At 44.0% G+C, this 13,849-nt stretch overlaps 1 protein-coding gene across 1 annotated transcript in view; it reads right to left on the bottom strand.

Annotated features, from left to right (window-relative positions):
• The window catches only part of RBM22 (RNA binding motif protein 22), an 82,412-nt gene that overhangs the window by 11,994 nt on the left and 56,569 nt on the right, over nt 1-13,849 (bottom strand). Inside the window, exons 8-9 of the mRNA XM_086931294.1 lie at nt 13,531-13,695; nt 2,623-2,711 (exon numbers count right to left, since the gene is read on the bottom strand). Coding sequence (XP_086787420.1) covers nt 2,623-2,711; nt 13,531-13,695 — 254 coding nt within the window. The remainder of the gene's footprint in view (nt 1-2,622; nt 2,712-13,530; nt 13,696-13,849) is intronic.

Raw genomic sequence — 13,849 nt, 5'->3', positions numbered from 1 at the left:
AAAGATCTTGTCCGCGCTATATAAAACTTTCAAAATAAAATAAATAAATAAAATAAATTAACTTTGTTACAGTTACAAGTTCATTATGACCAAGGAAGAGTGAACTCCCTATAGTACCCCAAGGATTGTATGACCAGGGCTGGTGTCTGCCTGACAGCCAGTCTCCCAGAGAAGTGACATCACCTGAGGTCTTCACATTCCCCTGAAGAAGCCGAGGGTTTGCCTACAGCTTAGAAGGAGCCTGCCTGTTCTGCAGAAGAGACTATCCAGGAGGAGAAGCCCAGCCCATTTCCAGCACGAGTAAAGCCCAGAGAAAGTGACTACTTAAGAGAGTGGTAACTAGAAGTGACATGTGCCAAGGGTATGCCTCCCTGCTGAAAACTGCCACCAAAAGGCTACACAGATCTAACAATCATCTTGTCCGTTCGTACAACAGAGGACCATAATCTAGTGCTGCCACCACAGATGTAGAAAGAAGGTGGGTCGCAGTTGGAAAGGCAATAACTGCAAAGGACACATTCTCGCTGACCAATCAGCCCAGGGGAGGTCACAACTGCCTTTCTCCGGTATCTGTCTGAATTTGAGTGGTGGGGGGCCACAGCTGCCAAACACCTAGCAATCACTGTCAGGACCTGCCATGCTGGAATCATCGAGCAAATACGGCTCCAATAGGAAGTCACCATACACACTTGATGGGAGCAATGTCAGATTCAGGGCTTTTGGTTTTGCAGGACATACCTTTTTCTCCTCCAGATTTATTTACTGAGCAGAAACATTTGTCCCTCGTTCGGACCAATCACTTCCTAATTACTTACACAATTCCTATTCGCTTAAATCAGGTATTATCCATTCCACTTAAATAACACGAAGCCCACTTGTGCGTAGACCAAGTTTGATATTACAAAGGCTGATGGGTTATTTAAGCAACTATGGGCAGAAAAACATCTATCAAAGAGTCAAGAAGCTTTACTTAACAACTGGTATCACTTCTGTCTATCTAGTACGTTTGAACGTCTCTACAACAACTACTAGTTTTAGGTGGCATAAGGTTAATCCATGGTTCTCAGCAGAATTATGGGAAGAGAGGCTAAAAGTAATACAAGCAGAGGGAAACATTGTGCAGACATGCTTGGCTTATTGAGCACGCCTGAGAGTTTATAAACCATCACTTGCCAATGCTAAAACCTCCATTTTGTGTAATTCTGTTACATCAAGAGCCAACTGTCCAAAAAAATTAATTCAAGTGGTTTAAAAACTCTCAAATACCGAGTGCACAATTCCTTTCAACCCAATACACAATTATTTTGTGATAAGTTACCTTCACACTTCACTAAAACAAAAGCAGGGATACCGATAAAAGTAGTACAATCAATTTGGAGGAAATAAAATGAAAATTAACCACGCTGTCCTAAATTTCCAAGCCACCTATTAATGTCATAGTGAGTTCACTACCTACATTATCTGAGCTAAATGTAGTGAGTTGGGTTACTTTCTCAAGAATCTAGATCCCCTGATATTTCCCTGAAGAAGAAATTTAAGTCTATTTCCACTGCTATTATTCCTGCAATCCGCACCATTTTATACTCTTATTTCCATGCAGGATTGACACTTTTGAAAAAACTCATATTAACCTCATAGATTAGGCTAATTATAGACTCTGGTCTCCACTGCAGGCAGTCTCCAAGATTGGAGAAAAATTGCTTCTTTTATTAGTGGAATATCTGGATGAATATCATCTCCTTGACGACAGTCAAATGGAATGTAGGACTGGGAACAAAAGCAGCTTTAATAACACTGGGCAATTATTTAAAAGCCAATTTAGATTGTGGCATCTCGACTTGATCCATCCTACTTGATTGATCAGCCACTTTCAAAGTAGTGGATCTCTTGATATGGAACAAGTGTTTGGACGAAGTGGGGTGAAATGGAACAGCTAGAGATTGCTGCAACTCCTTTCTACAAAACAGAAAAAGCTCTCTGATGTTACTCTATTTTCTTGTAAAGTTGTTATATCTTCATGTGGAGTACTTTAAGGCTCATCTCCATCGGCAGGTCTCTAACATTTACGACAGCTAGCCAACATTATTAGAAATTTTTACAGCTGAATAATTTTGTATTTGGATGATAACCAGCTTATTCTAAGATTTGCCAAACTTTTATGGGAGAATCTGGACCGAACATGAATCCTTTCAGAAATGTTGAGTTGCATGAACTGCAATTTGAGACTTTACGGGTCAAAGGCCGAGGTTCTAGTAGAAGGCAGACCCATGGTCTTCTCCTGGATCCATTAACTCTGGTACCTACAATTTCTGTTTAATAAGGAACTTACCTTGGTTCAGGTAAATCATTTCTGCAGTTTTCACATGTTTCCTCCAACTTAGAATTTTAAAGAAAATTCTCTCTTTTATCCGTGGTACATAAAAATGTTTAATCATTTAGACACGCTCTGAAGTTGTATTTATTCTGTTAGGGATGTAGAAGTTCTTGATCTGTCCTCAAACAGTTCTAGTACAATGAAGCATTTAGGCGTCTGTATGCGCTTTATAAATAATCTTTTTCATTCATTATGGAACAAGTTGCCGCTCCCTCACTTATGACCTCACCATGAAACAGGCCACTCACCTCCTGGCAGCCCTGGGACAGGCTCCAGCCTTATCCCAGAATCAATTATGCCATCTCGTTCTTTCTCCTTTCCTCTAGCAGCCTGCGACCTGAAAAAAATAGATAAGAGAAAACCACTCATTAGAAAGAAATAAGATAGCCCTGCAGAATAAACTGGAGCCTGGAAATGTCAGGAGTCAACTCTGGCTGTCTAGACTGCCCAGTTGTATAAGATGAGACAACTAAGGGAAGTTGAGACTAGAAAGAAATATCTATAAAGCTGCTCTATCCATACTGAAGTAGGATACTACTTAGGATCTGTAAATAAGAGTCACAGGCATTACTTGCCATAATGCCTCCCTTGTTTAGTTTAAAAACTGTTTGACTGACTGGAATGTTCAAGCTCTCACTATGACCTTGGGAGTGTGAGTGAGAGAACTTGTGGTGGAGTGCCAGAAATGGTGTTGCTAAAATAAATACAATAACTGCACTCAACTCTAGTTTTATTTTGTGGCTTCAAGCTTTAATCTCGAACCAGATTCCCTGATTTCATTCAAAATTTCCTTTCTGAGTGGCAGTGGCAATGAGTCCCAACAATTACAGGTTACTGAGAAAGCAAGAAACATGGACAACAGAATATACATTTTAAATCCGCTCGAATTTACAATTAAAACCAATCCACCGGGTTGTCCCCTGTCCTCCCACCTCCTCCTTTTCATAGCTGGCCTTGCTCTAATTCCCCAGGCAACCCTGCTTTACTGAGAATTGTCAAGTCTCCTCAAAATATTATCCTAGTCAAAAATGGTTCCTTCATCAAAATAGTATGCAATTTTGAAAGATGTAACCTGCCTTGCACCCTCAATCAATCTCTGCTTAAATCCTACTCAAGTTTTACAAATGATGTCAAGTGCCTGGAGGACGAACTGAGGTTTTTTTCAGTGGTGCTTCTTACACAGATCCAGTCTCGAGATCACATCAGCCTCTCCCAAAGTAGCTATTCTATCATGCATGTGGGTAGACTGTCTACTGATCCAAATTAATTTGTGTTTTTTCATATCTATGCACATTCTAATTCTGCCCTTGAATGTCCTCGCTAAAACCAATGGGCTCACCAATTTTGATTATTGTATAGATTCTACGATGTCTGCCTCACACAATCTGCTTACCTCCTCTTGCATCATACCCCCTCAGTGATATTGGAATGCTCCTCATCTAGCATACAGGACGGTATCAGAACCTCTTTAACAATTACTGGATGCGCAATTCCCTTCGAGCATCCCAATCTTCTGTTAAACATTGCAAGACACTTGTTCTTCCACTAACCTAAATAATTTTCCCAGATCCAAAGAACCTGGTCGGGATGATGATTGTCAAGCACGATGCCTAAAGCTTTTTTCTTTCCAACTCAGTATTTTCTTTCCTTTTGCACCACTTATATTTTGCCATTTGCTTCTCGTCCTTTATACTGAATACTCGCAATAAAATATCCAAATAAGGGAACCTACCCCCACAGTACCCCATAGGAGACATATCAACTTCATCCAGAGTTACAACATTCAACTTCATGCTCCTCTATGAACAGCAATTAGCCCATGTAGCAACGTTTTTACTAATTAACATGGCACTGCAATTAGAAGGGTTAAAGACTTCTATTACAGTGCTCACTTCAGAGCATTCCTTCTCATGCAGAGCCAAAACCTCACCTTCTTTCCTGAGAACACTGTGTCGTGTTTACATAACTGAACACAAAATCTGACCTTCCTACATATAAAGAGTCTTCTTTGCAGGACAATCATCAAATATCCACAAGGGTCTGATGCTACACCACCTAAAACAAGTTGCCCTATTAGAAAAAAACTAGAATCTTCATCTTGTCCTTTGTTTCACTTTGCTACCTCAATAATCTTGCATCTTTTTTCCCCAACCATCACATTTACACCACTATGACTAGACCCCCTAGTCTCACTCTTGATATGTTACACTCTCACTTATATGGTTGAACTATCAGTTATTTCAGCGCTCTTCACAGCTTTGCCTAAAAAAGGTGCAAGAACATAGACGTTTCGCCTGAACTTTTTTTAGACTACTTGAATATTAATTAATTTGTCTCTGATAATTTTGTCATGTTAATCCTTGAATTTACAAGTGGATGTCAAAGTACTCAGTACTGAAACTTATTGTTCATCAGACTCTTTGGAAAAAAAGTAGGACTCTCCAGTACCAATTTCATCTTGGCTCTAAAGTTCTCCTCGAGAGCCATCATTGCCAGTAAATACGGATTGTCTCTTTGATATTCTAGGTCCATACCATCATCAGTTAACATTTTTTGTTAGGTATTGGCAACATTTTCAACACCATCCTTCTCTGTACTCTGAGACTGTCCTAACAATGGCAATTCAAGTTTAGGGACAAACACTTCGAAACATACTGCCTCAATGCAAGTTTCTAATGCACACCCAGCCCTCCTAATACATCAATGGCCCACTCAAGACTGCAAGAAAAATGTCAAAAGGGGTCACTGACTCAACTGTTCACATATGGATGGACAAGACAACAGTACCTAAAATGTCTGTGGTCCTTTCATAGAAGTTACGATACACTTGTTACTTATTTTTAAGTCTCAACTGCTGACCGCGTTCAACAATCTGTTGTCAAAAGGTGTTTTGTAGACCAGATCAATAACGTACAGTGGGATTTGTGCCAGCTCATTGCTCACCAGTGGTTAGCTTTCTTGTAATTCTCCTTTGCTTTATCTAATTCAATTACTTTTCATCTTTGTCTTGTGTTTGTCCCCACTTTGAAACACAGCTTCTCTATCATTTTTTTATTTTTATATTTTCATACAATGCAACATTTACGCATTGGGAGCCAGATGTACGACCATTCTAAATTGAGATTCGCAATTTGCGCTCGATTGCGAGTCACAATTTAGAATGTATAACAGTGTCAGAGACACCGATTGCGATTCCCAATGGGGTCGCGAAATGCGAGGCTTATAAATATTAATGAGCCACTCGCAATTTGCAACCCCATTAGGAACGGCTGGCCCTCCCAGGTATGGAGGCCTGCTGGTCTCAGCAGACCTCCATAAGTGGGACAGCTTTTCAATAAAGCAGTTTATTTTTTTAAATACATCCCGTTTTCTTTATAGGAAAACTGGATGCGTTTCATTTTTTGGAGGCAGGTAGTGGTCCCTAGGACCACTGCCTGCCCTTAAAAAATATTTTTTGAGCCAGTCTCAAAGGGGAAGGGGTCCACAGGGGACCCCTTCCCATTTGTGACTCCATTACCACCCTCTTGAAGAGGGTGGTAAATTGCGAGTGTTTTGCAACCGCAATTGCAAAACAGTCCTACATGGCTAGAGATTAGCTATTAGGAAGGAAACGCCCCTTCCTAATAGCGAGTCGCAAAACACTATTTTGCGAGTCGCAATTTTTTGTGAGTCGCAAAATAGTGTTTGTACATGGCCATGTAGGTTTTTGCGTGAGCAAAGGGTCGCAAACCCGGTCGTACATCTGGCTCATAGTCTCTTGTTGCTAAACAGAAACCACCATCATACACATCTAAGAAACGTATGGGCTACTTAAAAGATATGTCTTCAGATGTTTTCGAAAGCAATGAAGACGGACTTAAGTTGGATGATAGTGAATACCAACTTTTCACAGAAATAGTATAAAATGCAGACACCGCAGTGAGCTTTGGAGACACTTGGAATCACTAAAAGGTTGGCAGATTGAGAGCTAAGAGTTCAAGGATTCCTTTGATTGGATTACTTGTCCATTTGCTGCCTGCATTCAGGGAGCTACTTTTTTATTCAAGCACGCCATGGGAGTGCATGTGTTTTGTTAAATCTCTCCCCCATATATAGGGTAACTAGACGTTGCAGATTCCCCCGACAGACTCCTTTTTCAGAGGACTAACCAGGTGTGCCAACGCTTTTTAGGTCGAGCGACCTATCTCAATGCGCATGCGCATTGAGCGGGAGCTCGATATAAAGGGGCTTAAACAGAGGTTTAACTAGCTGGCGATTTGGTGCTGTGCCCGTGAAATGCTCGTGCACAGCATCAAATCGCCAGCCATCTGCCATCTGTTCCCCAGCAGCTCTGCCCCACAAGCTTCCCCCAGCGTGCGCTCTGGCTCAGCCGAGCCGCACTCCTCCCACACCTCTCACACACAAGTGAAGCTTCACTTCAAAGGCCCCCGCATTTCTCCTCCCCCTCCCCACAGCAATTTCACTTTGACGGCCCCAGGCCGTCTCTCGTGTTTCTCCTCCCCACTCCCAGTGTTTTTTTTTTTTAAACTTGTTTGGGAGTTCCATACACGCTCAGAAAGATGCTTGTAAGCACACGTCTAACTGCAGCCCGGACAACGAAAAACATCTGAGTGTGGCTAGACTACGTAAACTTTGTACCTCAAACACACACACATTTACTCTTAGCCTCCGTGGCACTCTCGTCCTCCCTTTTGCACGCACATTTCACTCGTCTCTTCTATTCTCTCTCGCACTCTCAAACACACACACACATTTACTCTTAGCTTTCATGACACTCTCTGCTGCTCTCCTTTTATGCTTTCTCTTTCATTCACTCTTTCCGCAGCCTGTCTCCACGGCTGTCTCAGTTTCTCTCTCATATTTTGCCCCTCTCTCTCTCTCGCTCTGTTTTTCTCTCTCAAACACATACACATACACACTCAGAAAGATGCTTGTAAGCACACGTCGAACTGCAGCCCGGACAACGAAAAACATCTGAGTGTGGCTAGACTATGTAAACTTTGTACCTCAAACACACACACATTTACTCTTAGCCTCCGTGGCACTCTCGTCCTCCCTTTTGCACGCACATTTTTTGCTGTCCGCTTCCACGACACTCTCTGCTGTTCCCTTCTTTAACTATTTCTCTTTCATTCACTCTTTCCGCATCCTTTTTTTTAAATTCTCCCAAGTGCACGCTCTATCTGCCTTTCATAGCTATCACTCGTCCCTTGTAATCTCTCACTCGCACGCTCAAACACACACACATTTACTCTTAGCCTCCGTGGCACTCTCGTTCTCCCTTTTGCATGCACATTTTTTGCTCTCAGCTTTCATTACTCTCTCTGCTGTTCCCCTTCTTTTACTCTTTCTCTTTCAGTCACTCTTTCCGCAGCCTGTCTTCATTACTGTCTCTGTTTCTCTCTCATATTATGCCCCTCTCTCTCTCTCGCTCTGTTTTTCTCTCTCAAACACACACGTACATGCTCAGAAAGATGCTTGTAAGCACACGTGTAACTGCAGCCTGGACAACGAAAAACTTCTGAGCGTGGCCAGACTATGCAAACTTTGTACAAGTGCAGTGAATTTTGCATGAGCTTTTTTTGCACCGACCTTCTAAGTGCAAATATAATATTTTCACAGATGGGTGGCTGCACAAAACGGGCTTCTGCAGCAATCGGTGCAAATGTGTTTGCATTGATCATTCTGTGCAGATTTTGGAGCAAGCATTGCAGTGCACGAGTGCCATGGTACTATGTTGGTTGTTCAAAGGTAGACGGGTTCAGATCTTCGTTTCGGACTGCCCTTTAGTTTTCACACCAAAGCAAAGACAACCCTGAAAATATTCATGAAGTATAAAACATCTTAATGTAAATTGTCCGGCAAATTCCCACTGAACACCACCACATCCACCATCACCACCACATCCACCGCATCCACCACCACCACATCCACCACCACCACCGCATTCACCACAACCACATCCACCGCATCCACCACCGCATCCACCACAACCACATCCACCGCATCCACCACCACATCCAACATCACCACCACATCCACCACCACATCCACCACCACATCCACCATCACATCCACATCCACCATGACATCCACCGCCACATCCACCACCCCATCCACCACCACCACCACCGCATCCACCACCACCACTGCATCCACCACCACCACTGCATCCACCACCACATCCACCGCCACCACATCCACCGCATCCACCACCGCATCCACCACCATATCCACCATCACCACCACATCCACCATCACCACCACATCCACCATCACCACCACATCCACCATCACCACCACATCCACCATCACCACCACATCCACCATCACCACCACATCCACCATCACCACCACATCCACCATCACCACCACATCCACCATCACCACCACATCCACCATCACCACCACATCCACCATCACCTCCACATCCACCATGACATCCACCGCCACATCCACCAACACCCACGACCACCACATCCGCCACCACATCCGCCACCACACCCACATCCACCACACCCACATCCACCACACCCACATCCACCACCACCACCACATCCACCACCACCACCACATCCACCACCACCACCACATCCACCACCACCACCACATCCACCACCACATCCACCACCACATCCACCATCACCTTCACATCCACCATGACATCCACCACCACATCCACCACATGCACCACCACATCCACCACCACATCCACCACCACATCCACCACCACATTCACCACCACATCCACCGCATCCACCACCACCACATCCACCACCACATCCACCACATCCACCATCACCTCCACATCCACCATGACATCCACCACCACATCCACCACCACCACCACACCCACCACCACATCCACCGCATCCACCACCACCACCACCGCATCCACCACCACCGCATCCACCACCACATCCACCATCACCTCCACATCCACCATGACATCCACCACCACATCCACCACCACATCCACCACCACATCCACCACCGCATCCACCACCGCATCCACCACCACATCCACCACCGCATCCACCACCACATCCACCACCACATCCACCACACCCACCACCACCACATCCACCACCAGGTGCAAATGCAATGTTCTTGGATTTTCGTCACAATAAAATACACTGAACATAATCTTCACAAAATTAATTTACAAACGTTTAAGCTATTGCCATTATATTTTAAATACATGTCCGCTTTTGGCACAAAGGTCACGTCATCCTGCAAAGCAAAACTGAAACGTACTGTCTTGATTCCACATCCACCGCATTCACCACAACCACATCCACCACCACCACCGCATTCACCACAACCACATCCACCGCATCCACCACCGCATCCACCACAACCACATCCACCGCATCCACCACCACATCCAACATCACCACCACATCCACCACCACATCCACCACCACATCCACCACCACATCCACCACCACATCCACCACCACATCCACCACCACATCCACCATCACATCCACATCCACCATGACATCCACCGCCACATCCACCACCCCATCCACCACCACCACCACCGCATCCACCACCACCACTGCATCCACCACCACCACTGCATCCACCACCACATCCACCGCCACCACATCCACTGCATCCACCACCGCATCCACCACCACATCCACCACCACATCCACCACCATATCCACCATCACCACCACATCCACCATCACCACCACATCCACCATCACCACCACATCCACCATCACCACCACATCCACCATCACCACCACATCCACCATCACCTCCACATCCACCATGACATCCACCGCCACATCCACCAACACCCACGACCACCACATCCGCCACCACATCCGCCACCACACCCACATCCACCACACCCACATCCACCACCACCACCACATCCACCACCACCACCACATCCACCACCACATCCACCACCACATCCACCACCACATCCACCATCACCTTCACATCCACCATGACATCCACCACATGCACCACCACATCCACCACCACATCCACCACCGCATCCACCACCACCACATCCACCACCACATCCACCACCGCATCCACCACCACCACATCCACCACCACATCCACCACATCCACCATCACCTCCACATCCACCATGACATCCACCACCACATCCACCACATGCACCACCACATCCACCACCACCACCACCACCACCACACCCACCACCACATCCACCGCATCCACCACCACCACCGCATCCACCACCACCACCGCATCCACCACCACATCCACCATCACCTCCACATCCACCATGACATCCACCACCACATCCACCACCACATCCACCACATGCACCACCACCGCATCCACCACCACATCCACCACCACATCCACCACCACATCCACCACACCCACCACCACCACATCCACCACCAGGTGCAAATGCAATGTTCTTGGATTTTCGTCACAATAAAATACACTGAACATAATCTTCACAAAATTAATTTACAAACGTTAAAGCTATTGCCATTATATTTTAAATACATGTCCGCTTTTGGCACAAAGGTCACGTCATCCTGCAAAGCAAAACTGAAACGTACTGTCTTGATTCCACATGAGTGTCTAAAGTCTGAAACAACTTGAGAATTTTTCCTTTAAAGCACAGGAGGGGGTCAGCTGAATGCTCCCAGAAGGGAGACTGAGCTGCTGGATGATGGCGGCACAGGGTGAGAGTCATGCCATAGCAATGGTTATGTAAATGAAGTGTTCAAATGAACAAGAGAAATGGAACGATTTTCAGTGTCGGAAAGCCACTGCCACACACTGCGTTTGAAGTGTTGTGCCGGTCTCGGATTTTGCTTCTAAAAACGTGTACAATCTACGCATGTAGTGCTATACAAATCAAATCTCAAACACTTGCACTCTCAGAGCTGCGCCCCATGCTTCCCACAGCAACAGGTGTATATTTGCCGGGGTTCGACTACAGAGCAGCCTGCATTCAACATTATGAATGAAAGCCCATACCTTAGTTCGCAAATGAAGCATTTATGGCGCTGGGGGGTGGGCAGGCTGCTACACTTACAGCTAGCGCTTGAGGCAGAAAGTGCACTTGATATGACCAAAAAGGTGAGGTCTCTTCTCCTGGAGGCACATACATTTGCTTCCTAGCTGCTGTTCAGCACCAAAGCTGTACAGCCTTAGCATTTGACATTTTTTCAATTCCTAGTCCTGTGGAAAGTAAATTAGACTTTGACAAGTCTTTTCCTTATATTCTGACACTTCCTTATTGTTTTTATCGCCCGTGCGGAATTCCGCGAGTAAAAAGTAATTAAAAAATAAACGGTGCCTTTTTTAAAGACTGAAAATATTGAAATCCACATTCAGTTTTGTAATACATTAAAACACGTTTGCTTTTGCATTTTTTCTCCTTTTACTTTTTGTAACAGTGGTTTACAAACAAGCACTGGCATAGCAAATAACTTGGCACTCGCATTATAAACACTATTGGTATGGTTTAGAGGACTTACTGCTTTAAAATGAAGGAATTGCTTTTTGGAAAAAAACTGTTTTAATACAATTATAAAAGTAGACAATTAGATGCCATTTTCATCTAGCTATTGAAACTGTAATTTCAGATATACTTTGAAAGAAAATGCACGGTTATTAAATATTTTTCTCAGTTCCATCAGCTGATGGGCAGTTTCATAATGTATTTCAGAGCAGATAGCTTGGGCGTCAGGTGCTTCTTCCCGCAAAGCACTGACGGGCCCTGCAGTTGTGCAGAAACTTTACGGTCATTTTTTGGAGGGCATAACGCCCTTGACCGGTTGTGTTAAAACTCAGATGACTTCCCACAAACTGAAAATGTTTTGGTACGCACAAGCTAATTTGAGCTCCTGTTACACAATCTCTTACTGCAATCTCTGTATCAGCTTCAGCCGGACTAGCAGAGGATTATGTTGTATTACATTTTGTAACTGCTATTATGAAAATTTTTGCACTAAAACGAAAATTCTGCACCTTGCAAAACGGTATTTTCAAGTGCTTGGTTAAACTTGGCTTAACTCCAAACTGAATTACATTGCAGTCATGATGTGGCTTTTCATTTCTCCGCTCATCACATGTAGCAAAGTGTGTGTGCACTCTTGGAATGCTTTGTGTTGACGTGCCATTCTCGAAGAATTCCAGAGGAAGCTTTTCGCCATTTTCAAGGCTCTTCTCTGTACTATTGTGGGTCTATTTTTAAATTGAGACGGTCATTGTTTTGAGTGCAACTAGATATGCACCGACACATCCAATGACATCAGGTCAAAAGGGGTTGTTGGATATTGTTGATTTGGGATAGTGTTAGGTGATGATGTTGTATTACATTTTGTATTTTGATTTGTCAAATGATGAATGATCAGTTTATGCTGATACTGCAATTTTACCTGTGTATTTTCTATATAAAAGGTTCTTTTTGGAGGTGAGCCATGAGCCTGGTTTACCAGACTATAGAGAGCAGAACTGCAACAGTCGGTTTACTCTGAGACTGAACAGCTTGTCTTTCTCTTTGCTGCATCTAATGGAGCATTGGCCTTATTCCCTACACTGATTTACCATGCATTTGAGTATCTTATTTTTGCCTACTGCAATGCTCATTATTTAATAAATCTACATTGTTTCGAACTTAAAGAAGGCTGCAAGTCTTCTTGTTTCAAGACTTATTTGACTATACTCATTTATTTGCTATTTGTAGGGACACAATGCATCAACTGATTTCAACAATTTGTTTCAACAGCTGATAAAACTGTTTAATTCTGGGCAAATTACTTTATCATTCTCTTTACATCTAATCTGCAAAAAATCAAAGTGTGCAGAAAAAAGGGTAAAAAAACAAAGCAAAACAGTATTTAGTGGTAGACCTGAAACTGCTTCTTTCTAGCTTCACAACATACATATCCCTTAGCCATCTTTCCACTCAATTCAACTGTACATAGGGCTCTAATGTTCTCAGGCGAATTCTATAAAGCCAACAGTTTTTCAACTGCCCCATAACCTTGAAAACACAATGTTTGCACACTATCCTTACATCCACTTAATACAGCAATGTTACAACCATAATAAGTGCATAGCACACCATAGCTCCTGCTTACATACCATCTCTGAATGAGCAAAGAGGAAAGATGAGCAGCTAGAACAGTACTCACCTGCCCCATTTTACATTGAGCCGGCGGCCATTTACGATCAGCTTGTTGAAGGACTTCTCTGCTGCTAACTCTGCTGCTTGTCGTGTCGCAAACTGGATGAAGGCACATTGCTGCCGCTGTACCACAGTGATAGTCCGTATCTCACCAAACTGGTAGAAGTGATTCCTGAGCAGAAACAACAATAGAAAACCTTTTTGGTAACAATATTCTAATACCAAGGACATTAGACACCACAAAACCAAGCCATGCTGAATCCGGAAAGTCATTTTGACATTTAAGACCACTCAAAATTGTTTAGGAAGGCGTTCAAAGGTTAAAA

This window comes from Lissotriton vulgaris, chromosome 7 (assembly GCF_964263255.1).
Source record: "Lissotriton vulgaris chromosome 7, aLisVul1.2, whole genome shotgun sequence".
In the NCBI taxonomy this organism is placed as follows: Eukaryota; Metazoa; Chordata; class Amphibia; order Caudata; family Salamandridae; genus Lissotriton; species Lissotriton vulgaris.
This window is presented reverse-complemented; position numbering and strand designations above follow the sequence as displayed.